This window comes from Canis lupus, chromosome 1, assembly GCF_011100685.1.
Source record: "Canis lupus familiaris isolate Mischka breed German Shepherd chromosome 1, alternate assembly UU_Cfam_GSD_1.0, whole genome shotgun sequence".
In the NCBI taxonomy this organism is placed as follows: domain Eukaryota; kingdom Metazoa; phylum Chordata; class Mammalia; order Carnivora; family Canidae; genus Canis; species Canis lupus.
In genome coordinates, this window is record NC_049222.1 from 77,950,831 (window position 1) to 77,976,106 (window position 25,276).

Sequence of the window (25,276 nt, forward strand, 5' to 3'; positions counted from 1 at the left end):
TGATTATGCCACTGTACCACAATAACTGTGAAAGAGAAACAGTGGCCTAATCGTTATTTTCTGAAACTATACCTGTCTTTGAACCTCCTCAGGTATAGAACAGTTGCTCTAAAGGGTATAAAACACTCAATGAGGAGAAAGGTGTGGGATGCTAAACGTTTTCAGTCAGGCTAAGCTAAGGCACAGGAGACAGAGCCCATCTCCTCACACCTCATCAGAGAGGAAATTGGCTTTTGGGGGCACTTGATAGTTCTCAAGAGCTAAAGGACATTGGTCACCTTTCAGAAGCCAAAGGGAGCAATTAAAAACAGCTGAACTAACTCCTTCCTTTCCATGAGCACAAGCCCTGAGTTACCCAAAACCCATGCCCCCAGTGCAGTACACAAAAAAGACACCACTGTTAGAGAATTATTTATTGGAGAGTATCAATATTCATAGGGGATTGTTTGGGGGTGGGAAGTCTTCCCGCCCTGGAGATTCTGGAGAAAAGTTTTATGTCTAAAGAGCAGAGACAGACCTCTGAACACAGAGCTTTTAGCAGCCAAGAGATTGGCCGGAGGACCCTGGCCACCTGGATGCCTGCTGGTGGGGGTTGGGTGGGACACAGGCTCCCTGTGGGGCATGGATAGGGGATACTTCTGACACAACAGCTGGTCCTTAAATGCCACAGCTTTATGGGGGCATCTCTCCTTCTCTCTGATCTGTCCAATACTTCTAAAATGACCTTGGCCACCAAAGACAGCTTCTTGGTGGCAGGACTTGGTATCTGTCTCTTTACAGGAGGGAGTCCTGTGGTTGAAAGGATGCCCCTGGACAGACTGTGCCTGGGCCTGTACTTGTGCTTTTGGCTGAGTTTTCCCTAACTTGGTTGGGGAGGGTAGGGGCTGTTGAGGGCAGGTGATATCTATTGCATGCCTGCACCCCATTTCCTCCTCTAGAACCTTCCCACCATCTGTCATGATTTTCTGATCTTTGGTCATCCCAGTAAAGGCAGTTCTACCTTTAACTAGGCCTCGGCTTTCCACAGATGATTGGGGGGTGCCCTTTACCTGGGAGTTTTGCCTTTTGCATTTTATCCCAGGATTAAGCCATTGCAAAAAGGGATTCATTTTTTCTCTGAAAAGGCTTTCAGGACGAGGCTGACCCTTCTGTGATAGGGTTTGGGAAGGCTTGCTTTCATGCTTCTTCCATCCCACATCCTGAGTAGGGAAACTCTTCTTCAATGCCACATCCTCCCTAGGGAAACTCTTCTTTCTAAGTTGGGATGTTCCGAATTCTGCATCCCATCCACCAAGCTCTTCTGCTTTGGAGCCTAGAGGGCTCACAGTCACTGCAGCTGGTGGGGGATTCTTATTCTGGTGCTCCCTTAAGACATGCTTAGAGACCCAAGGGTCCTGCTGCTGTTCCATACTGACTTTGGTGTCCTCCGGATGGACACGCAGCACCTGGGAAGCTCCTATGCCTCCACTGATGATACTGTGGGCATGAGTCAGTGAGACCTTGTAAGTCAAACTATTTGAGGCAGCGGGCAGGCCAGTGCATTGGCCGTGGACCCGGCTATACTCCCTGTTCTCCAGTTTAAGCTTTAACTCAGACAAGAGTTGTTCTTTAAGTTTTGATGATTTAGGATCTTGCAGAATTGATATGTTTTGGGAGGGGCTTTGAATGGGAACAGTACTTCTGATTTTGTTCTGATTCACATGTAGCTTGCTGGTTGTCAAGGTATCATTAGATCGCGATTGACGAGCATCAAGTTCCTTGGCCCTGAATATCTCTCTGGACACTGTGGGCATAATGACAGGTATCTTTCTGCCTTGTTGCATTTCTACTCTCCCACTGGAATATGCACGCTTATCCTTGGGCTCATGCCCGGCCCCAGCTTCCCTTGCAGTCTGTGTTGGGGGCCATCTGTTGGCTGGGAGAGTCTGTCTCTGACTTGCTCTGCCTGTGGTGTCATGTCTGATAGGTAGAAAAGTCTGTCTTCCTTCCTTAATTCTCTGAACATCCTCTGCAAGCTCATGGTTGATATGAGAGGGTGATCCCCTTGGGATTCTCTGTTCTCCCTCACCCATAGTTGAGGTGGCAGGGAGAGGACGATCCAGGATGGGGCCTGAGTTTGCTATTGCTGCCTTGTCTCCAAGGAGAGATTTAGAATTTACCTCAGAAATCAGGTTTGTTGAGGAACAAAAGCTAGAATGAGTTGAGGCTTCTCTCAATTTAAAGAGCTGTATGGATTCAAGGACCCTGGGGGGTAGACCCCATATCATCCTCATACAAAACCTTCTAATATGGGCTTCCAGCATTTCTTGTGCACTAGATTCAACAAAGCTAAGCTCCTGGAAGGTATTCAGGGTGTAGTCTTCACCCACTGATGGTGGCAAACTTCTCTGTTTTATTTCAGTGTGGGATTTCTTCGAAAGAAGCAACATCTGCTTCATAGTATGCCATGAATTATGCACAGTCCCAGGGAGCCGACCCTCATTGATTTCCTCAAACTTTTTGCTCAAGTGTATTTTCAGGACATTTTCAAGTTGTCTCTGACCTGCAGTGTCCAAAGACATTGGATTTTTCTCTGATGGGCTCCTAAATTCCTTCTCAGAATCATACCCTAGATCGTTATCTGAAGAGTTCTGACTCAACAGATGATCTTTGGGGCCACTCCCTGGGTTGTGTCCCTGATCTTTCCCCATGTCAATGTTCCGTAGCTGAAGCAATTCTGAATCCTGCTCATAGCTTTCAGATTCACTCAGGTTACTGTGACTCTTAGAGATCCATGTGCGTCCACGAAAGCGCTGGCACTTAGGTGTCTCTGAAGAATCACTCGGAGGCATCATCAGTGACACAGATTCATAGATCCTGCGGGGCAGACCCCACCGATGTTGGATGAGCCTTTTTCTAAGGTGATGCTCTAGCTCCTTTCGAAGCTCTTCACTGAGAGGAAACTGCCCAGGAAGGATAGAGATTGCAACACGGGCCTGGAAGGCCGGACGTTTAATAGAACGGTCAGGAGCTGAAGGACAAAAGTCCTTGTTGGATCTTTGGACCACAGGGGGTAAACCCCACACACTTTCCTGTTGCTTCTGCAACACATTCCATTCCAACCTTTGCATTTCAGAGGATAGGAGAGGCTCTGATTTGTGCTGGGGTCTGTGAAAACACACTCCACAGATCTTAATCTGGGGTAGAGGACCAGATGGCAGGATTGGGAGTGGAGATTTAAGATGGATTTGGGGCTGGATCTGAGGGATAGGTTGGGACTGGTTCTCAGGTAACGGTAGAGGAGATGGATGGGGAACTACTGGAGATTCCTGGCCTGTGGAGGTATTCGAGATCCTACTGAAAATAAAGATTGAGGAACAATCATCCGAATCACGGGCAGCAGAGGACAAGGACTCACTATGCAGAGTTGGGAGACCCCAGAAGAGCTGGATAGAGGTTTGCTGTAAATGGCCTTCCTCTAAGTTTGTAGAATATGGGGGCTGCTGATGCACAGGCATCTCCTTTGATTGGTCTTTGCTGCTCCAGATAGGAAGCAAGTCTGACAGGTCAGGCTTATAAGCTATTGACCCCAGCATTTTCCCCAATGAATTTGGTGGGTAGTCTGGCTTAAGGTTTTTTGGAAGAGAAGAACCCCCTTTCATGTCCTTCCACATCAGGAGGTCACTCTTCTTTTGGACTTGTTTCTCCAGCAGGGCCAGGATATCGGGGCTGAGAAGTGAGAGGTTACCAGGCTCTGTAAAGTTGGCTGCAGGGTCACCCCTGGAAGAAGCCTCTGAAGAATGGAGGGCCAGAAACTCTTGAGGGAAGTGACATGGAGCCAAGGTTGAAGGGAAAAAGTCTCTGGCATGAGTTTGCCACCGAGGGGAGTCTGAAATTGACAAGCTAGAGTGGTCAATACCTGTGTTCGTTGTGACATAAGTAGATAACCCACCAGGGCTATCTGCAGATGAGCTCTCTGGAACAGGCTTCACTGTGATGGAAAATGACTTAGACTGAGTTGCAGTTATACTGCGGTCTGGTGGTGATACAGACAGGGTTGGTGATGCTTGGGGACAAGCAGATGAATCAGTGGGATTTGTTGTTTGGGAGTGCTCTGGTAAGGGGTTGAAGATGGTATTCAGAGACAAGTTGGCCTCTGGTTGGACAAGAGAATCCACTGTCTGAGCGTCATGTGGTGGGACTGGGGGAAAGGCAAGGGGCTGGGGTGAGAAATGGTCCATAGGGAATTTGGAATGCAAGGGAGGAAAATGCTCTGGTGGCAAAGAATCACCCGGTGGTGAGGGTGGAAATAAGTCAGTCAAGGGGGCCACTGGGTTAGGTGAGAAGTTGGAGGCAGGTGGTGGGGAAGGCTCAGACAGGGAAGCTGATATTAGGTCTCCTGGAGGGACTGCTGAGAAGGCAGGGGACAGAGTGGATGATGAGTCAGTCACAGGAGCTATGGAAGCCAAGGGAGTAGCATCTTCCAGGGCCTCTGGGAACAACAGCCGATTGATCTCAGCTGTTGTGCCATTACACACCTCACAGGAGGGGTCTGGACATAACAGTTGTCGAAAGTAGATGGTATCATGATGCCGGCCTTGGGGGCTGCAGGAGACAGGAGGTACAAAGCTGCAACCAGGAGCACAAGAAGGGAAGGAGGACATGCTGGCCTGGCAAGGGAGGGGCCACCTGATGCCTGCTGCCCTTTCACAATGCCCCACATTTATGAATTCACCATGCACTCAGTAGCCTTCACTCCCAGGCCTTCATTCACATACCCCCCCACCGTTACTATGGCTAACGCGCCCCCTCCCGCCCATGACTATGGAGGCTGCATATCGAATCCCTGCAATTGCTTGAAACATGCTCCAAGAGGGATCAGGATAGAAGGGGAAAAACTGGTCACCTTAAAACAGAGAGAAGCTTCCGTGTCTTCTCCACTTCTCCCTGGTAGCATCTGTAGTCTGGGAAACCAGGAGAATGGGTTAAATGTAGTGAAGGGAGAAGCCTATGCATTAATACAGGAATCCCTTAATGTCACACCCTTGGGATATTAAGGTCTGAAAGCCCCAATAATCAGTAGATGAGGTCAAATGATCAATATGTGAACCAGGTTAGTATTAGCCTGCGTCATGTAGGAAGTATTTTCATGCACATTATCTCATGTGATGCTGAGATGACCTCTGTGAAGCACACAACATACACACATTCCTCGGGGAGGAATCTACAGTATCCATGAGGTCACAAGTCTTTCACAAATAAGGGCCAGAAGTTCTGACTCTTGACATCTCACACGGCCACCTCGTGGACAACCCTCCTCGCCCAGGTCCATCACTGCTTCATGCTCTGGGATGGGCAGAATAGGGAATCTAAGGGTCTCGGGCTCTGAGTGCTCTCAGCCCTCTGTTTCTGAGGGGACTATCAGCCAACATCCTCAGATCATGGACCTGGCCCTTACCAAAAGGACAGCAAGGGTCACCCTTGGAGAGCTCAGGTGGGATAGGCAGAACCTTACCTTTCAGTGGCCCGCCTTTCCTCCTCCTCTTGGCTCTGCCCTGACCCTAGAACAAAAATAAAAGAATGAAGGGTTGGGACTCCTCTCGCTCTCACTCTTCCATCAGAAATGGAGACACTATCATCCAAGAATAGTAGGGATAATTTTAATTAATAGAACTGTGTGTTCCTTGCAAAGGTGATAAAAAGTTTTCTATTTACCCTGGATAATTGAAAGGACGACTTTGTGAGGCCCACAGCTGATATGCTCAGTCAGAAGTCCTTCGATCAAGGAGGACATAGAACCTGAAGCCTGAACTCACATCTGTGTTCCCTCAGGGCAGGACCCTGTGTCCCCTGACATAGCTCTGACTTCAGTCTGTTCGCAGACACTCAACACTGTGCTCCAGATCGCCCAACACAAAGGAAGACTTGGTCTACTAATGCCTGATGTGAGAATGTGACTCATGGTCAGGAGCTACAGAGCTTTCTTCTGTCATATGGATTCCCATACTCTCTAAATAACACAATGTAGGACGAGAGAATCCCTGAGTGTGGGATTTTATTGAAGACTCGCCACCACATCAGATAGCCTGTGAGTTACAAATAGAAACCTTAGTCCTTCCTTAACCCTTAGCCCTGCTAGATCTCTTTTCCTAGAGTGACAGTCCATTCTTACCTTAGACTTCCCATCTTAAGTGTCTCTCTGACCTTACCACACTCTTGGAAGTTGGGATAAGAAACAGAAACCATAATAATCTGGGTTGATGGGCTCCTCCAGAATTCCTTAACTTGTGGATGGATTTGGTTCTCCAACGTAGAAAAGGAATCCCCAGCAGATAGAACAGGAGCAGAAGGAGCACTCCATACACATAAACAGACAGGTAAAGTTAGGGTCAGTCTCTAAGCATGTAGAGACAGAGCTCAGACATGGTTCAGTATCGCGATTCAGAAAAGGAGAACATTCCAGTTTTGAAAATCCTTTTTCTGAATCACAATGCTGCCTGTAGGCAACTGAGCTCTGAGTGTGCAGATGCAATATATATATATAGTCCACAGGCTTACAGCACAGAGCACTGAGGAGTCACAAATGGTTTCTGAGGGTGTGGGAGGGAACAATCAGGAGGGTGTTGGCAGCCTCTCCCTCACCTGCCACCCCAAAGAACTCTCTACATCCTACCTCGATCCTTCAGGTCTGATCCCTATCCTGCCATCCTAAGATCCTACTTTCATCATATCATACCCGTACCAATATCTACTTTTCTGCTTGTTCTATCCATTATTACCTCGAGGCCCCTTGACCTTTTATTACCTTAAGGCCCCTTGACCTTTTAGAGAACGTGGTTTCTGTCTTATGAGTTAGACCACCTTCAAAGTGCATGTCTACCAGGAATTTTTACTTGGACCCTGACAATTACCCTCAGGATCACCTATGTACTCAAATTCCCCAGTCCTCTTGAATGTTTTGCCTACAGAGAACCAAGACATAGACCCTGCAGTCTTGTACATGTTCCATAGCAACATGAGTGGTACTTTACCCAAGACCTGCCAATGCTTCAGATAGCCCGTGAGTTTCAAATAGAAACCTTCATCCCTCCTTAACCCTTAGCCCTGCCAGATCACTTTCATACGGGAGTGACAGTCCATTTAGACTTCCCATTCGAGTTGTGTCACTGGACATACCAAACTCTCTGGGAAATTGAGATTAGCAATGGAAACCATAAGAATCTGGGTTGAAGGCTCCTGGGTTTCCTTACCTTGTGTTTGGGATTGGTTCTCCAACAGAGAAATGGAATCCCAACCAGATCCCTAGGAGCAAAAGGAGCAATCCCCACACAAAGACGAAGGTGAAATGACAGTCAATATCCAAGAATGTGGAGCCAAAGCTCAGACAAGTTTATCTTGCGCTCTGCAGAAATGTGAAAACATTCCAGTTTTCAATCTCTGATTCTGAATCCCAAGGCTGCCTGTAGGCAACTGAGCTTGGAGTGTGAAGATGCTGAATATATATATACTCCACAGGTTTACATCACAGAGCACTGAAGAGTCACAAATGGTTTCTGAGGGTGTGGGAGGGGACAATCAAGAGGTTGTCCACAGCCCCTCCCCCAGCCACAAGTCCAAAAGACCTCTCCACCCTTCCTCGGTCCTTCAGGTCACCACTTGAACCTGCCATTCTACTTTCCTTCATACCATCCTCCTTTTCTACTTTCATCATATCATACACGTTCCTGTATGTACTTTTCTGCTTCTTCCATCCATCATTACCTGGGTTCCTCCTTGACCTTTTGGAGAATTCTGTTTGTGTCTTACCAGTTTGACTGCCTTCAAAGTGCATGTCTACCAGGAATTTTTACTTGGACCCTGACAATTACCCTCAGGATCACCTTTGTACTCAAATTCCCCTGTTCTCTTGAATGTTTCTGCCTTCAGTGAACACAGAAAAAGACCCTAAAGTCTTGTACCTGTTCCATAGCAACATGAGTGGTATTTTCCCCAAGACCTGCCAATGCTTCAGATAGCCTGTGAGTTTCAAATAGAAACCTTCGTCCCTCCTTAACCCTGCCAGATCACTTTCCAGCAGGAGTGACCGTCCATTCTTTCTTTACACTTCTCAATCTATTTGTGTCATTGGCCTACCAGACTCTCTGGGAAATAGAGATTAGCAATGGAAACCATAAGAGTCTGGGTTGGGTTGAAGGCTCCCTGGGATTCCTTACCTTATGGATGGGTTTGGTTCTCCAAAAGAGAAATGAAATCCCAGCCAGATACCTCAGGAGCAAAAGCAGTACTCCCCACACAGAGAGGAAGAGGAAATTTAATTCCATTCATTCCATTTCTGAATCCCAAGGCTGCCAGTAGGCAACTGAGCTCTGAGTGTGCAGACACTGAATATATATACTCCCGAGGTTTACATCACAGTGCATTGAAGAGTCACAAAGGCTTTCTGAGGGTGTGGGAGGGGACAATCAAGAGGTTGTCCACAGCTCCCCCCCCCCCCCCCCCCCGCCAGCCACAAGTCCAAAAGACCTCTCCACCCTTCCTCGGTCCCTCAGGTTACTACTTGACCCTGCATTCTACTTTCCTACATACCATGCTACTTTTCTACTTTCATCATATCATACATGTCCCTGTATGTACTTTTCTGCTTCTTCCATCCATCATTACCTGGGTTCCCCCTTGACCTTTTGGAGGCCTCTGTTTGTGTCTTACCAGTTTGACTGCCTTCAAAGTGTATGTCTACCAGGAATTTTTACTTGGACCCTGACAATTACACTCAGGATCACCTATGTACTCAAATTCCCCTGTTCTCTTGAATGTTTCTGCCTTCAGTGAACACAGAAAAAGACCCTAAAGTCTTGTACCTGTTCCATAGCAACATGAGTGGTATTTTCCCCAAGACCTGCCAATGCTTCAGATAGCCTGTGAGTTTCAAATAGAAACCTTCGTCCCTCCTTAACCCTTAGCCCTGCCAGATCACTTTCCTAGTCCATTCTTTCTTTACACTTCCCAATTGAGTTGTATCATTGGACGTACCAAACTCTCTGGGAAATTGAGATTAGCAATGGAATCTATAAGAATCTGGGTTGAAGGCTCCCCGGAATCCTTACATTGTGTTTGGGTTTGGTTCTCCAAACAGAGGAATGGAATCCAACCAAATACCTCAGGAACAGGAGTACTCCCGCACACAGACAAAGAGGAAATGACGGTCAATAAACAAGAATGTGGAGCCAAAGCTCAGACATCTATCTTCTCTACGTCAGTTCCCTAATAGTTATACATATCCCTTGTCAGTGACTTGGGGCACTGTAATAAAAATAGTGTAGGCTGGGTCATTTTAACAACACACTTTTTTCATAGTTTTGGAGGCTGGGAAGTGCAAGTTGCAGGCAGAGGGAGATTCAGTGTATGTTGAGCCCCACTTCTTCTTTCAGGGACAGGTACATCTTCTCCTTACAATCCTCATGGGGCAGAAAATACGTCAGAAGGGGTTTCTGGGGTCTCTTTTCTAAGGGTACGAATCCCATTATGAGGGCCCCATTCTCATGACATAATCGTTTCCCAAAGCCCCCATATCCTAATACCATCACACTGGGATTAGGGTTTCAACATAGGACTTTGGGGAGGAGCACAAATGTACAGTTCATACCAGTCCCCAAAGGCCAGGATAGGTTGCAGTGTTCTAAGCTATTGATCCCCTTAGTCTTCTGGTGGCAGAGTGGGGCCCAGGAGTGTCCCAGCCTCGGTGCAGAATCTGGTCTTGGAGAGTCTCACCGGATGCCCTTGTGAACCCTCTAAACATAATCTTTTCCTAAGAGTGCCTTGCCATGAGAAAGGGTTGAGAGGCTCCACCCTATGTCATCATCCCATCCCCACGTATGTTCAAATTTCAACGACCTGTGACACTTTTTCCAGGCTTCTTTTGTAAGGTTCAAATAATCCCAATAATTCCCTCTACTCTGCCTACATATTTTGAAACTCTTTATCTTCATGACTGCTGTCCTCTGAACTGCCTCCTAACTTCTCATGTCTTTCATAAACTGTGAAGCCTTTTATTTGACACCTCTGACCTAGCACTATTAACTTGATCGTTTATGAAAGGGTAGGACAGCCTTCACCCTGACCCAGCAGAGTCTCCTTTCAATTATGCAGGAACAGGTAACCTGCCTGGAGGGTAAAATCTGCCAAGAGGTGTCACTCCCTCTTCACCTTGGCATGCAGTCTCGGCCACGTTTTCATTTCATAAATATTTACTTTTGGAAACTCAAAGACACAAGTACCCGTAAGTCCTGGTCTCTGTCCTTAAGGATATCATGCTATTCTAGGGAGAGCATACACAAGCCAAGGATTACACAAGTACACAGGACAGGCATCCTGGTGCATTTGTGAATTGTCAGCTGATCTCTGGGACAGATGAGCAAAGTGACAAGTACTGTAGGTCGTAAATGCTCAAATGTTATGCTTCTTAGAATGGCAACTCTGCATATTGAACTTCTCCTAATCTTCTGATACAAATTAATGATTCTTGGGACGCCTGGGTGGCTCAGAGGTTGAGTGTCTGCCTTCGGCTCAGGGCATGATCCTGGAGTCCCGGGATCGAGTGCCATATTGGGCTTCCTGCATGGAGCCTGCTTCTCCCTCTGCCTGGGTTTTTGCCTCTTTCTCTCTCTCTCTGTGCCTCTCATGAATGAATAAACAATAAATAAATAAATAAACAAACAAACAAATAAATAATCTTTTTAAAAAATGACTGATTCTTTGAGAAGATCTTTAAAGAAAGGCTTTTCTCCTTTAAAAGTGCCTATTTTGGCTAGATATCCTTATGAACATTTATGTGCATTGAGTTAAAACATTTTTAGAACCCAGTAGAAGTTCCTTCAAAATTGAAAGGAACAAGACATTAAAGGTACATTAGATAGATAGATAGATAGATAGATAGGTAGATAGATAGATGATAGATAGATAGCCACCAAAGCAACCTCCCCTTAAATTCACTAAGGGAGTTTCACAGCACTTAACTTCTCTATGCTCATATCAAGTGTGAATGATTTGCTAATTTATAAAGCATTTTACTGGAGCAACCTCACATTTGCCCCATGATATAAGCAGGACAGGTATCATTATGTCCCTATTATAAAAGAACAAAACTAAACTCAGAGAGGGTGACTTCTCTAGATCACTCAGCTACTAAGCAGCAGAACGCTGACAAAGAAATCCCCAATGCTCTCAACACCTCTATTTTAAACAATATTCAAAAGCGATTTCCAAAACAGTCACCCTATTTACTCCTAAATTAAAGCAGCTCTGTGACTAAGAATATTCACTTTGTCCATTAACTCCTGGCAAATTTGTGAAGAAAAGTTCTCTTTATTACTCTATCACCCCTTTAGGTACTTTTTCCTTTTCACTCTTGGCACCAATGTCTACATTGGTTTTCTCTACTACCCTCTGAAAACCTGCTTTTTTTGGTATAACTCTCAGTAAGGTGTAAATAACAAATTTTTAAATGTCATCCTTCTCAGGAAGCATCTTACACACTTTACATACATCTTACCCCTAAGCCTTATAAGAAAGCTTTCACAGGAGCATCTTAAGCAGCCATCCAGAGATGGCAGGGATGGCCTCTGATACAGTGAGATCTTCACACCAACTCCATGACAACTTTCCAGCTGACCTGTGTCACCACATAAGTCTGGTCCTGGATTTCATACTGCACTTGGTTATATGGTCTCCAAGGAGGATTATTTTCCAAAAGCTCTAGTAGAATAATTTGCTTCTATTTCAAGAGACTCCATATAGATAAGTCTAGATAAGCCATTGCCTTAGGATTTCCATATGCTCTCCATTTTTAGGGACAATCCTCAGTGCTCCCTCATTGCCATCCCTATCACTGTCCCTGGGATCAGCCACATGGGGACAGCTGCTTTCAGGCTTGAAGAACAGATTCTGGGGCAAAATCCATTAAAACTGTGTTTAAAACAGTAGCTAGCTGTAAGATGTCTCTCATCCATTCACACACTAAACTTATTGAACTCTACTATGTTGCATTGGATATTTCCAGTAGAAATACCAACAAAACAAGGCATTGCCTCAGCCCTTGAGCAGGTAATAGTTTAGTGAGACCTGCAAACAACTATAATAAAGTGATATGAATCTTAAAGCAAGTAGGAATAAGAACACAATGGAAACACAAATAAAGCAGTAATTAATTTTGTTGCCAGGAAGGAGAAGAGAGAAGGGTCAGGGAAAATTTTATAGCTGGTGCCAAGTGAGATGAGCCTTGTGAGCTACTCACAGGATTTCTTCTTCTCCCTCTTCTCCTTCCTCCTCCTCCTCTTCTTTTCTCTGTAGACTTTATTTTTTACAGGAGTTTTAGGTTCACAGCAAAATTGGGCAGAAAGTGCAGAGTTCCCATACACCCTTCTGCCTCCCTGCCACACACAGAACCTTCCCCCTCTCAATATCAGGAACCAGCATGGGGCATTTATGGCATTTATTGCAATCAGTGGGCCTACCATGACATATCACATAATTCTCGCTCAAAGTCATAGTTTACATTACAGTTCACTCTTGGTGTTTTACATTCTATGGGTTTGCGCAAATGTATAATACAGTGTATCCTCCATTGTCCTATTATGCAGAGTAGTTTCACTGCTTTAAAAATCATCGATGTTCTGCCTCTTTATCCCATCTTGCCCCCCTAATCCCTGGAAACCACTGATCTTTTTACTCTCTTCAGATAGGTTTTTTTAAATGATTTTATTTATTTCTCCATGAGAGAGAAAGAATGAGAGGCAAAGACATAGGCAGAGGGAGAAGCAGCTCCTCACAGGGAGCATGATGCAGGACTCGATTCAAGGACCCTTGGATCACGACCTGAGCTGAAGGCAGAGGCTCAACCACTAAGCCATCCAGGTGCCCCCAGAGTTTTTCTTCCAGACTGTCATTTAGTTGGAATCCTACAGTGTGCAGCCTTTTTAGATTTACTTCTTTCACTTCATGATATGCATTTAAGGTTCCTTCATGTCTTTTCATGATTTAATGCCTCATTCCTTTTTAGCCCTGGGATAATATCCTTTGTCTGGATGTTGATTTATCCATTCGCCCATTGAAGGACATCTTTACTTGATTCCTAGTTTTGGTAACTATGAATAAAGCTCCTACACACCTTCTTTTTTTAGATCATTTTAGTGAGACGTAATACACATACCATATAATTCACCCATTAAAACTGTGCAATTTGGTGGCTTTTAGTGTATTCACAGCGTTGTGCATTCATCACCACAATCAACTTTAGAACATTTTCATTATTCTAAAAAGAAATTCTTTCCCCATGGGCTTCTTTCACCTTTCAGTCTTCTCATTCCTCCTGCCTCTACCCTACGTTACCCACTAATCCACTTTATCTATTGATTTGTCAGTTCTGGACATCTCATATGAGGGGAATCATACAATATGTGGCCTTTAGCATCTGCCTTCTTTCACTTAGCATAATGTTTCAAGGTTCATTTTTGTTGTAACATGTATCAGTACTTCTCTCTTTTTATGGAAAAGCATATACCATTGTATAGACATACCATGTTGTATTTAGAGATTGACCAGTTGAATATTTGAGCTGTTTCTACGTTGACTTTTATGAATAAATCTGCTACTTCTGTACATGTTTTGGTGTGGATGTAGGTCTTAATTGCTTGCTTATTCATTTTTATAGTAATTTAAAGTCATACTTCCTCTAAGCCTGTTGCATCCTGTGATTTGAATAGTAAAACCATATTAGGTCCCCTATAAAATGAGATTTCTGGAGTCTAAATGCAACTTTTATCAAGTATCTGGGTGCATCGATTTGCCCTCCTGGCAACACTCACAGAATTAGCCCTTGAATCAGCAGGGATGATGGGGACGTGTGATTTTTAAGAGTAATGAACACCTTATATTCTCAAGGATCTATTCTTAGAAAGTCAGAACAGGGTGTGGGAAGAGTAAATGCACTCCAGCCAGAGGAAACACGAGCAAACCTAGAACATATATAAAAATACATGTGGTCACACTAAGGCATGATACATTCCAGAGGATGAGAATAGCAAAACAATAGGCTGAAGAGGTAGAAAGGGAATTAACTGTGAAAGCTTTTGAATGACAGTTTTAGAAACCTGAACTTTGTACGGAGGGCAGTGGGAAGCTTCATAACCAGAAGAATGGCACACTCTGTTTTGAAGGATGACTGTCAAAAGAGAAGCTGGTTGAGAGTTCATGAGGAAATATGCAAGTTCATCACTGTATCACATAAGATTCCCTTGCAGATGATAGAAAACCGATGAATTCTGGCTTGCTACATTTCAATTTATTGACTTCTATTTCTCGGCAATATAGGAGTAGATCGAGCTTCTGACTCCCTACCCCTAGGTTATGCCTCCTAGTGTTGACTCATTCTCAAGACGCTTCTTACTTATAGTCCCGAGATGGCATCCAGCCAGGAGAAACAGAGACTCATTGTCCCAGTGTTCTTGACTTCAGTCCCACCATTCAGGTGAATGGCACCAGCTCAGGTCATAGGAACACTCCTGAAATCATTACTGGGAACCGGATAATACTATTGGGCTGGTCCTAGCCAGTGCTACTCAAACTGTGGTTCATGCATAGGTACTGATTCTCACATCCTTGTTACCATCTGCAACAAGTATAGAAACTGAGGAGGGTTAGAAACTTCTATAGCAATGTGACAGTAATTGAGTCCGATAATGAAAAGCTGTGGCTTGTATTTTGTTTGTCTTATTTTGTGTGTCATTTTTTCAGCGATTTCTTTGCATCATCTTCTTTTATGCAAGTATCAGCCCATGGTGGCTGGGGGGAGTAGGGGAGGAAGTACACTGGTCCCTCACCAAATGTCTGAGAAACTATGGTCTGATGTAAATGCCTCACTGTGAAGTCTGGGAGTGAGTCAGCATTCTGGAACCACACAGGGAGACTTTGGGAAGCTCTTTCCTTCCCTTGTGCCATGAGAGGGGGCAAAAATAAATGTCCGCTATAATCGTGAGACCTAATTGGAGAGGGTAGGATACTCCCAGGCTTACTTCAGCTCTTTCATTTTCTCATGTCTTCTTCCACATTAACCTACCCTTCTTCAGAGTCCCTGATAAGAATTTACTCTGCGTAAGCTCTGGGTATGGCCATTTTAATAAGCTAAACATTCCATCCACATTCACCTACCCTCCCCTTTGGAACTTTTAAGACTAGAATCAAAGTATTTGAGTGGCTTTCCTAAACCATTAGGAGAAAAACGATGTTGAGTGAGACTAACACAAGGTAATTTCTAAACTGAGCCAAATTCTTTAGCCATGCTTTTGGCACTGAGGTCTGGAAACCCCAGAGCCCTATACGAGGTCTAAAAGAAAAAACAAATGCTGAAGACGAATTTCAGGGATCTCATTTTCTCATTAAAAATACACTTTAGAACATTATTATAGGTTAACTCGGGAGGGCTGTTGAATGGCAAGGAAATATTTGCAACAATTTGGCAAATTTGGCTTTCATTTCTTTCTCTTTCAAAATAAAATGGAAACAATAATAACAAAATTAAAATAAAATTTAAAAACCATAATCTAAAAGAGAATTTTGATTCTTTTTTAGTTAAAGCTCTGCAATTAAGGTTTTGCTCCACAAAGGGGAATACAGGCACAGATTTGAGATGTCTGCTGCACTCAGAGCTGGAAATGACCTTGGAAAACCTTCTAGTCTGGCTTTCTCTTTTTACACAGCAGGTTTACTTCTTCTGTCCATAGTCTTCTCTTTCACGTGTGTGGGCACGTACATATGTGTGTATGTGTGTATATGTGTATTTTCTCTCAGAAGGCTTATAATCTTGGAGTCTACACAGCTTTAACATAATTCACATGCACAATATGAGACTCCTTTCTTTCTGGGGTCCTAACTCAGCTTCTAGTATGAAGGCAGGTGTTCAGTAAGCATCAAAATTTACACTGTGCTGCCTCAAAATGTGAACTTTTTGCCTAAGTGAACTTCACAAACACTAGAGATAGTAACCTTTTGTGAGCGAAAATCTAATGGAAACCTAATGCGTGCATTCATACTTTCCCCAATCAAATTTCCTGAATATAATATTCCTTTATGACCCAATTCATCTAATAAACAGCTATGGTACTCTAGAGGAGTGAGGGTATAGGTTCCAGCATATGCACACAAATGCATAACAGCCTCAAAACCTACAGTTGTGAAAAAATATATAGCCATCACCTGGAATTTAATGGATTAATTCTTTTTTTTTATCAAATCCATACAGAGTACAAAACTGACTTATGACCGAATGACCTTTAGCAGGGCACAGGACTCTTCTTAAAAGTTAATGTAGCTTAGATCACCCCTGCAGGGGTAAGGGAGGGAACTCTAAGGAAAAATGGAACAGAACAAACTCATGTTTGATGGGTACTAAATATGTGTCCCAAACTCTCACTCATTTCATTTCTTAACTCTTTGGTTAGGGAAGAAATATTTTTCTCATTTTACAGATAACGGAACTCAGGCCCAAGAGACTAAATAACTTGCCCCAGGCCACAGAGCAAAAGGTAAAAAGTGAGGCTATGACTGAGCTTGCCATGGTCCCAGGCCTGCATCTTCACTCCACACCAATGGTCTCAGAGGGCAGAGCCCCTGGGCCTCGAGACTTGTTGCTTCTCCTTCGTTATCATACGAACAGTCATGTTTTGTGATAGAGCAAAAGTCCCCCAAAATTCCTGGGTTAAAACAAAGGACATTTTGTTTGCTCACAATTCTGCAATCTGGGCTGGGCTTAGCTGGGTGGCTCTTCTGATTTTCTACTCAATGGTTACTCATATGGATGTACTCGGCTGGTGGGGTCTGGGATTGGCTAGGCTTTCCTCCCATGGCCTCTCCACATAGCTCCAGCAGGGTCACAGAGTCCTCTATAGAGCAGATCAGGGCTCAGAGCCCAGAAGCAGAACTTCTCAGGCTTCCCGTATAGATACAGGAAGTAGTACAGCATCACTCTGCCACTTCTAGACTGAATAAGTCACAGTCCCTGTTCCAGTTCAAAGACAGAGGACTACATAAAGGCAAATACAGGGAGATGTGATCACGGGGACTCAGCAGTGTCACAGGGGTCACCCCCCACACTAAAGTTTGCTGTGTTTTCTGTTCCTTGTCATTTTATGTCTAGTTTTCCTCTCTTCTCCTGTTTCTCCACTGTCCACTACTCATTCTTGGTTTTCCTGCATTGAAACTGGCCTTCCTTAGCCAGCTGCAGAGGATTCTTACTTTCACATTCACATCCGTGAACTGACCAAACTCACATCATGTCAACTCTGGTCTGGAGGTCCTCCTTCTTTGCAGCTCAGCTGTTCTACCAACAGAGATTCCTTTGTGGGTTTTGGTTGCTGTTTTGCTTTGCTTTTGCTTTGCTTTCCCACCTGGCTCCAATGCTGGAAGTATAGCTTAAAGGGAAAGAAGAGATTCCTGAGTCAAGAAGCAACTTAAGTGAATACATGTCAATGCTTTGCCCTTATAAATACAACCTAGAACTTGTGATCTGTAGTTTTACCTGCAAGAAGGCAAGATGTGTTCAATGACAAATCAACAAATCGAAGGTTACCATGTTTTTTACATGCCTTAATATTCTTTAGCCATGATTCACCAGGGCAGAGAAAGAAGAGAGGGTCACAGAAATCAGATAAGTCCCAACATTACAATTCTGGTTCACAGCAGGTTGCTTCTTACATGTGGCTAAGAAGAGATCAGATTACATTTCCATTCAATCATTCAACCTGTCTGATCACTGCTTTCTGCTATCAGGATTTATTCTAAAGTACCAAGAATTGACTGGGTGACAGGCACTGAGGGGAGCACTTGACGAGATGAGCACTGGGTGTTATGCTATATGTTGGCAAATTGAACTCCAATAAAAATAATAATAATAATATATATATATATATATATATATATATATATATTTATAACTTAAGGAAAAAAAAAGAATTAGCCAGAGCCAGAACAGGCTGTGCAGATACTACCAGCATGAGAAGGGCAAAGGAAATGAGAAAAAGAATTTTGAAAACACCCCAGGTGAGGATCCTTGCAGACAGGATCACAGGTTTCCATTTGACGTCCTAAGGAATTAAAACGAAAGTTAAAATAAAAGTTAAAATTTGAGGGGATCCCTGAATAGCTCAGCAGTTTGGCGCCTGCCTTCAGCCCAGGGCATGATCCTGGAGTCCCGGGATCAAGTCCCACGCCGGGTTCCCTGCATGGAGCCAGCTTCTCCCTCTGCCTCTGTCTCTGCCTCTCTCTCTCTCTCTCTCTCTCTCTCTCATGAATAAATAAATAAAATCTTTTTAAAAAAAGTTAAAATTTGAATTAATTATTCTGTATCCCCCACTGCTTGCGCTCTGTGTGTGTGTGTGTGTGTGTGTGTGTCTCTCACACTCTCTGTCTTTATCATTAATAAAAATATTTTTAAAAAATGCATTCAAAGAACTCAAGGAAATCTGGATATTGATATCTCAACAATAGAGAATCTCAAAAAAGTGATAGAACTTATAAATAGGAACCAAATAGAAATCTTGAACCTGGATTGCACAATAACCAAAATGAAAAATTCACTAAAGGAGTTTAACAGCAGATTTGGGCAAGATGAAGAAAGAATCACCAAACTTGAAAATACATAAAATGAAGTTGAAAGGAAAAATAAAGCTGATGTACAGACATGTATATCAGACAAAATAAGTTACAGATAAAAGATTACATGAGAGAATGAGGGTCATTTTATAAAGAAAGAGTAGTTAGGTAATCAATAAATAGCACAAAAGAATCCTAAATGTTGATATGCCCTATAACAGAATTTCAAAACACATGAAGAAAAAACAGCACTTCAAGGAGGAATAGATAAATCCACAATTATAATAAAAGATTTTAATAGCTCTCTCTCAGTAAGTGACCAACCAGATAAATAAAAAAATCAGTATTGACATAGAGTACTTGAACACACTGTTAATCAATTTGACGTAATTAACATTTATACAATACTCCACACAAAAAGAGAAAAATATACAAGGTTTACCAAGATAAAACACATTCTGTATTGAAACATAAATCATGCGCGCACACACACACACACACACACATCAATAAATTTAAACTATTCAAATGGGACAAAGTATGTACTTCTATGACAGGGTATTTTTTAAAATCAATATGAGAAAAAAACTGTGAAAATTCCCAAAATATTTAAAAATTAAATTTAAAACTTATTTTTTTAATATTTATTTATTCATGAAAGACACAGAGAGAGGCAGATACATAGACAGAGGGAGAAGCAGACACCTCGCAGGGAGCTTGATGTGGGATTTGATACTCGGACCCCGGGAGCATGCCCTGAGATGAAGGTAGACAATCAACCACTGAGCCACCCAGATGTCCCTGAATTACAAACTTCTAATTAACCTATGGGTCAAAGAAGAAATCAAAAGGGAAATTAAAAGTATTTTGAACCAAATGAAAACAAAACACAACATACTGAAATTTCCAAGATGTAGTTAAAGCAGTGTTAAGAGAAAAATTTATAGCACTAAATGCTTATATTAGAAAGTCTCACATCACATCAGTGACCTTCGCTTGTACCTAAGCAACTAAAAAAAAAAAAAAAAAAAGTTCATGAACGTCTAGCCAGACTTATCAATAAAAACTGAAGAAGTCACAAACTCCTAATATCAGCAATGAGAAGGGGAACATCACTACAGATCCTAAATACATTTAAACAATAATAAGGGAATAGTCTCAACAATTTTTTACCCATAAGTCTGAGAACTTAGGTGAAATAGATAAATTTCTTAAGAGAAACGGACTACCACAACTCACTAATATGAAACAGATAATTTGAGTAGTTATATAATTATAAAGGAAATGAATTTTTAATTTAAAAACGCCCCAAAAGAAAATCTCCAGTGTCAGATGGTTGCACTGGGGAATTCACCAGATGTTTGCAGAATTAACACCAATTCTACAAAATGTCTTCTAGAAAATTCTTCCAGAAAATAAAGGAGGAGGGAACATTTTTCAATTCATTTTATGAAGTATGACCCCAGTACCAAATTGAGAAAAAGTCAGTATAAAAATAAGAAACCTAAGACTAATATTCTTCCTAAACATACGTGTAAATATCCTTCACAAAACATTAGCAACCAGAATTCGACAATATATATAGACAATTATATGCATAACTAAGTAATATTTATTCCAGGGATGCAAGACTCGTGCAATATTAGAAAATCAATCAGTATAATCTGCTTTCTTAAAAGGCTAAAGAAGACTAATCACAGGATTGTATCTATTAATACAGAAAACCACTTGATGAAATTCAACACTCATTCATGATTAAAAACTCAAATAGCAAAACAGGGAAGTTCTTCAGCTTGATAAAGAGCGTCTACAAAAACCCCACAAGTAACATGATGTTTATGATGAAAGACTAAATGCTTCCACCCTAGGATCTGGAATAAGGCAAGTAAGCCTGCTATCACCATTCTTATTAAACAGTATTCACCGTTCTGGCCAGTACCGTAAAGTATAGAGATCAGAAAGGAGGAAACAAAACTGCCCCTATTTGTAGATGACGTGATTGCCTACATGGAAAATCTAAAGGAATCTACAAAAACATTTCCAAGAATTTATATGTGAGGTCAGCAACATCAAAGAATATAAAATAAACATATAAAATCTATTCTATTTCTATAGATTATCAATGAGAACATAGACATAAAAGTTTAAATGCACCAGTAGGGGGCTCCTGGGTGGCTTAGTCGGTTAAGGGTCCAACTCTTGATTTCAGCTCAGACATGATCTCAGGCTACTAAGACTGAGTACTGAGTTGGGCTCTGCACTGAGTCTGGAGCCTGCTTAAGATTCTCCCTCTACCTCTGTCCTTGCCCCTACTCCCACTGGTGCGAGCGCTCTGTTTCTCTCTCTCTCCCTCTCTCTCTCTCTCTCTCTCTCTCTCTCTCTCCCTCCCCTCTCTAGTAAATAAATAAATGCACTAGTATTTACAATCAGTAAAAAATAAATCCATTAAGTGTCTGCCTTTGGCTAAGGTCATGATCTCAGGATCCTGGGATAGAGCCCTGTGTCAGGCGCTTTCCTCAGCAGGGAGTCTGCTTTTCCCTCTCATTTTCTCTCTGTTCTCTGTTGCTCCCTGTCTTGCTCTCTCTCTCCATATATGTCAAATAAATAAAATCCTTTTTAAAAATAAAAACATAAAATACTTACGTGTACAAAACATGTTCAGAACTCACATTTTGAGACCTATACAATATTTTTGAAAGAAATTCGGGAGCAATACTATGTTCATAGGTTGGAAGATTCAACATACTAAAGATGTCAATTCTCTCTAAATTTACATACATATTTAACACAATTGCTGTCAAAGTCCTAGCAGATTTTTTTGTAGACAAGATTCTTTACAATTTATACAAAAAAAAAAAAAACAAAAACTGGAATAGCTAACATAATTTTGTAAAAAGAAAAATAAACAGGAAGAGTCGGTCTTAAACATAGCTTATTTTAAGACTTAGTTTATTACAGTTTCAATAATGAAGAACATGTGGGTAATTAACAGGCAGATACATACATCCATGAAACTGAATGGAGAATCCAGAAATAGAACTACACAAAAAATGTTCAATGAACTTTTGACAAAGCACAAAAGCAATTCAACAGAGCAAAGCTAACTTTTCAATAAACAGTGCTGCAACAAGTGGACATTCACACACCAAAAAATTGAACTTTGCCTAATTCTCACACCTTATACAAAAATTAACTCAAACTGGATCACAGACTTTAATGTAAAACATAAAACTATAAACCTTTTGGAATAAAGTAGGAGAAAGTCTTCAGGATTTAAATCTTGGCACAGTTCTTAAATGTGATACCAAAAACATGACCCATAAAAGGAAAAGTTTATAAATTGATCTTCAAATTTTAAAACGATTGCTATGCAAAGACTGTTGAGAGGGTGAGAAGACAAGCTACAAACTGGGAGAAAACATTTGTAATCCACATAGGCAACACAAGGCTAGTATCAACAATATACAAAGAATTCTGGACACATAATGGTAAAAAACAATAACAACAACAAATCCAATCCAATTGGATTATGGACAAAAGACATGAGGAAACATTTCACCAAAAAGACAGATGGCAAATAAGCTCAAGAAAAAATGTTTAATATCATTTGTCATTCAGGAAGTGCAAATTAAAAACACAAAAACATTATCACTACACACTCATCAGAATGGCTAAAGAATTTTTCTTTAAATAGTGACAATACCAAAGACTGGCAAGGATGAAGAGAACCTGGATCACTCATGTTGCTGATGAAAATATAAAACAATACAGCCAAGTTTCTCTTTCTTAAAAAACTAAACATGCAACTCAGCAATTATATACTGGGCATATATCACAGAAGAAATGAAGGCTTATGTTACACAAGAACCTGTCCGAAAAATGTTCACAGTATTTTTATTCATAACAGCTCAAAATGGAAATAACCAAGCTGCTGTTCAACCAAAGATTAAACACACACACACAACAGCAACAACAACAATAACAACAACAACAAAAAGTATAGTACATCCATGCCATGGAATATTATTCAGCAATAAAAAAGGACTGAACTACCGATACACACAATAGCTTAAATGAGTCTCCAAGGAACCAAGTTAAGTAAAAAACACAAATTCCATCAAGTAACACGGTATATGATTCCATGCATATTAAATATTACTAAAATGGCAAAATTATACAATGGAAAACAGATGATGCAACAGTAGAGGCAGGAAATTACTGTCTATAACCTGGCAACAGGAGGAATGCTTGCAGCAATAGAAGTGCTGTATATCTTGACTATATCAGTGCCAATACCTTGGTTGTGATATTACTATATAGTTTTGTAGGACAGTATGATTGGAAGAAACTGGAGAAAGCATATATGAGATCTCTTTCTTAAAATGTATGTGGATCTGCATTTATCTCAAAATTAAAACTTTTAATTTTGAAAACCTCAGAATGGATGGGAACATAATGGATGTGTTTGTTATCCTCATTATGATGATTTCATCATCAAAACTCAGTAAGTTCTACTCTTTTAAATACACACAGTTTGTTGCATATTAATTTTGCCTCAAGAAAGGTGGTAGGAAAAAGATAATTTTCTTTTTCTCTCTCTGAATACTTCAGTCTTAGAGCCAATAGGTGAACCATGCAAAATGGGCATCCACAGCAAGAGGGGATGGAGGGTGAACAGTTAGAGAAGGCTCAGCAGGGCTCCAGAGCTGAGAGTCAGAGCCCAGCAGGGTGAAGAGGGGATTGAAGGAGAACTATTGATTGCCTGGTGCACTACTGGTGTCTACATAACACGGCTGCCATACACGTGGTTATCTGAGCACTGGTGGTAGAGGAGGGTATCCATACGTGGAGGAGACAGTGGTGGTGATGAGAAATTGCCTCCCTACAGGAGAACTGATTGAGTAAGTACATATTTAAAAAAAAAATAATGGAACCAGATTTCTCATTGTTGGAGGAAGAAGGAAAGGGAGAAAACAAGAATGAACCCTGTGGTGTCAGATTGTAACTAGAGGTATTGGTGTGAACTCACAACTTTCAACATAGATACAAAAAAATTAATATATAAATGTGTGAATGTGGGAGTATGTGTGCGTATAAACTCTCTATTTATTGAGATGGGCCACAAGCAGTAAAAACCTAATAAGAATGAACACATCTGGCAAACTGACCTTGGCTTTTAAATACAGTTTCCACTAAAAGAAATCAGGAACCCAGGGATTATGCAGGGAAAAGTACAGAATGAGCTTGAAACATCATAAAAAGTGACTGAGATACATCAAAAGAAGACAGAAGCTAGAGTGAAGTAATTAGCTAAATAGGACAGTTTGGGCACCAAACTAAATACTGAGAGGGGCAGGCTGAATTGAATCAAGTAAGAAACCAATGGTGTATATTGATGAAAATAGCAAATTCATCCATCCATCCATCCATCCATCCATCCATCCATCCATTCATTCATTGATGTGGCCTGAGACACTTGTTTTTGTTTTGGAATGGGGTATTTAACTGTAATGAGAATTTTTCATTTTGACTGGATGAAATGGGAACCTATATTACTCATATATTTAAAATTCATTACAAAAATATGGCTCATGACCCAAAGGATCTTATGATCTATCAGAGGGAAGACAGTCTACTGTGAGAGCTCTCTCTGCACAGAATATTTTTCCAGCTCCTCCATGTAGTAGCTGAGTAGCTATGGGAAAAATAAAGAGGGAAGAATGTAAAATGGGTCTCGTGTGCCTTCTTTGGATATCCAGGTGCTACTGAAACTGAGACTGGATGGGGAAGGGGAAGTTAGAGTTACAGGAAGACAGCAGGTTCAGTTTGCAAGATCCTACATTGAGGACCTTTAGCAAGCAGTTGGGTTTGGTTGGCTTGAAAATCAGAGGAGAGTTTCGTGCTGAATCAGCTAACCACAGTGCAGGTATCTCATCTGAGGAAGCCGGAGAAAGAAAAAAGCATTTGGCCAGGTGCAGAGTCCTGAGTTAATCACATTCAGGAAAACCACGCGATGCTGGTTGGAACAGGATGGTTTATAAACAAGTCCACTCATGATCAAACATGGCAGGCTGCACATTAAAATTTCAAAGGACAGAAAAGAACCAAATGTCCACAAAAGTAGAGTTTAATATTCTACCACCTAATAGAATGTTATCAACGGTTGGAGCAACATGAAAATGCTGCTGATAGCGTTTTACAGTTAAAGCGAGCATTTTTTTGAGCGATGTTAAAAGCAGGCATCGTAAAACCTCTGAACAGGTGCTCCAAGAGTTAACGGTCGTTGTTTGGAAGGTGGGGATCTACGAGGTTTACTGTACTTTCCCATAGTTTTGAAATTCACGTTTAATATGTGCAAACGGTGGAAACAGTCACAAAGAAACGATTCCCTTGCACCTCTACTATGGTAAACATGGGGACGCTTCCTAACACAGACCCCGGCCACACGGTCGGCATGAATACATCAATAGCTGCAACTTGAGGCAATTACCTTAGAGATTCTGCCTCTCAAAACCAGGTGGTGCTGCCTGCTGGAGAGGCTCACGTGCTGCCGCTCTGGATCCGCAAGGCGCGGCAAAGGGCTGCGCCTCCACCCTGGCCAGAAGGCCTCCGTTTGCCTGTACCTGAGGTTCCCAAGAGGCATTCCTGCTGGACCCCC

The 25,276-nt window shown here is 42.0% G+C and overlaps 1 protein-coding gene across 4 annotated transcripts; it reads right to left on the bottom strand.

Annotated features, from left to right (window-relative positions):
* Positions 1-398: 398 nt before the first annotated feature.
* Positions 399-25,276, bottom strand: LOC119870824 (spermatogenesis-associated protein 31D4-like). Of its 4 annotated transcripts, none has more exons than XM_038527006.1 (4): positions 25,109-25,276; positions 5,495-5,540; positions 4,886-4,943; positions 399-4,584 (listed from the first exon to the last, which is right to left on the bottom strand). In XM_038527006.1, exons 1-4 carry the CDS (start codon positions 25,259-25,261, stop codon positions 426-428), a joined length of 4,416 nt encoding a protein of 1,471 aa, XP_038382934.1. In that variant the 5' UTR covers positions 25,262-25,276; the 3' UTR covers positions 399-425. The 4 variants fall into 4 exon arrangements, with proteins under 4 accessions (XP_038382934.1, XP_038382933.1, XP_038382936.1 ...); XM_038527005.1 differs by having other exon boundaries at positions 399-4,608; XM_038527008.1 differs by lacking the exon at positions 25,109-25,276 and adding an exon at positions 8,193-8,325.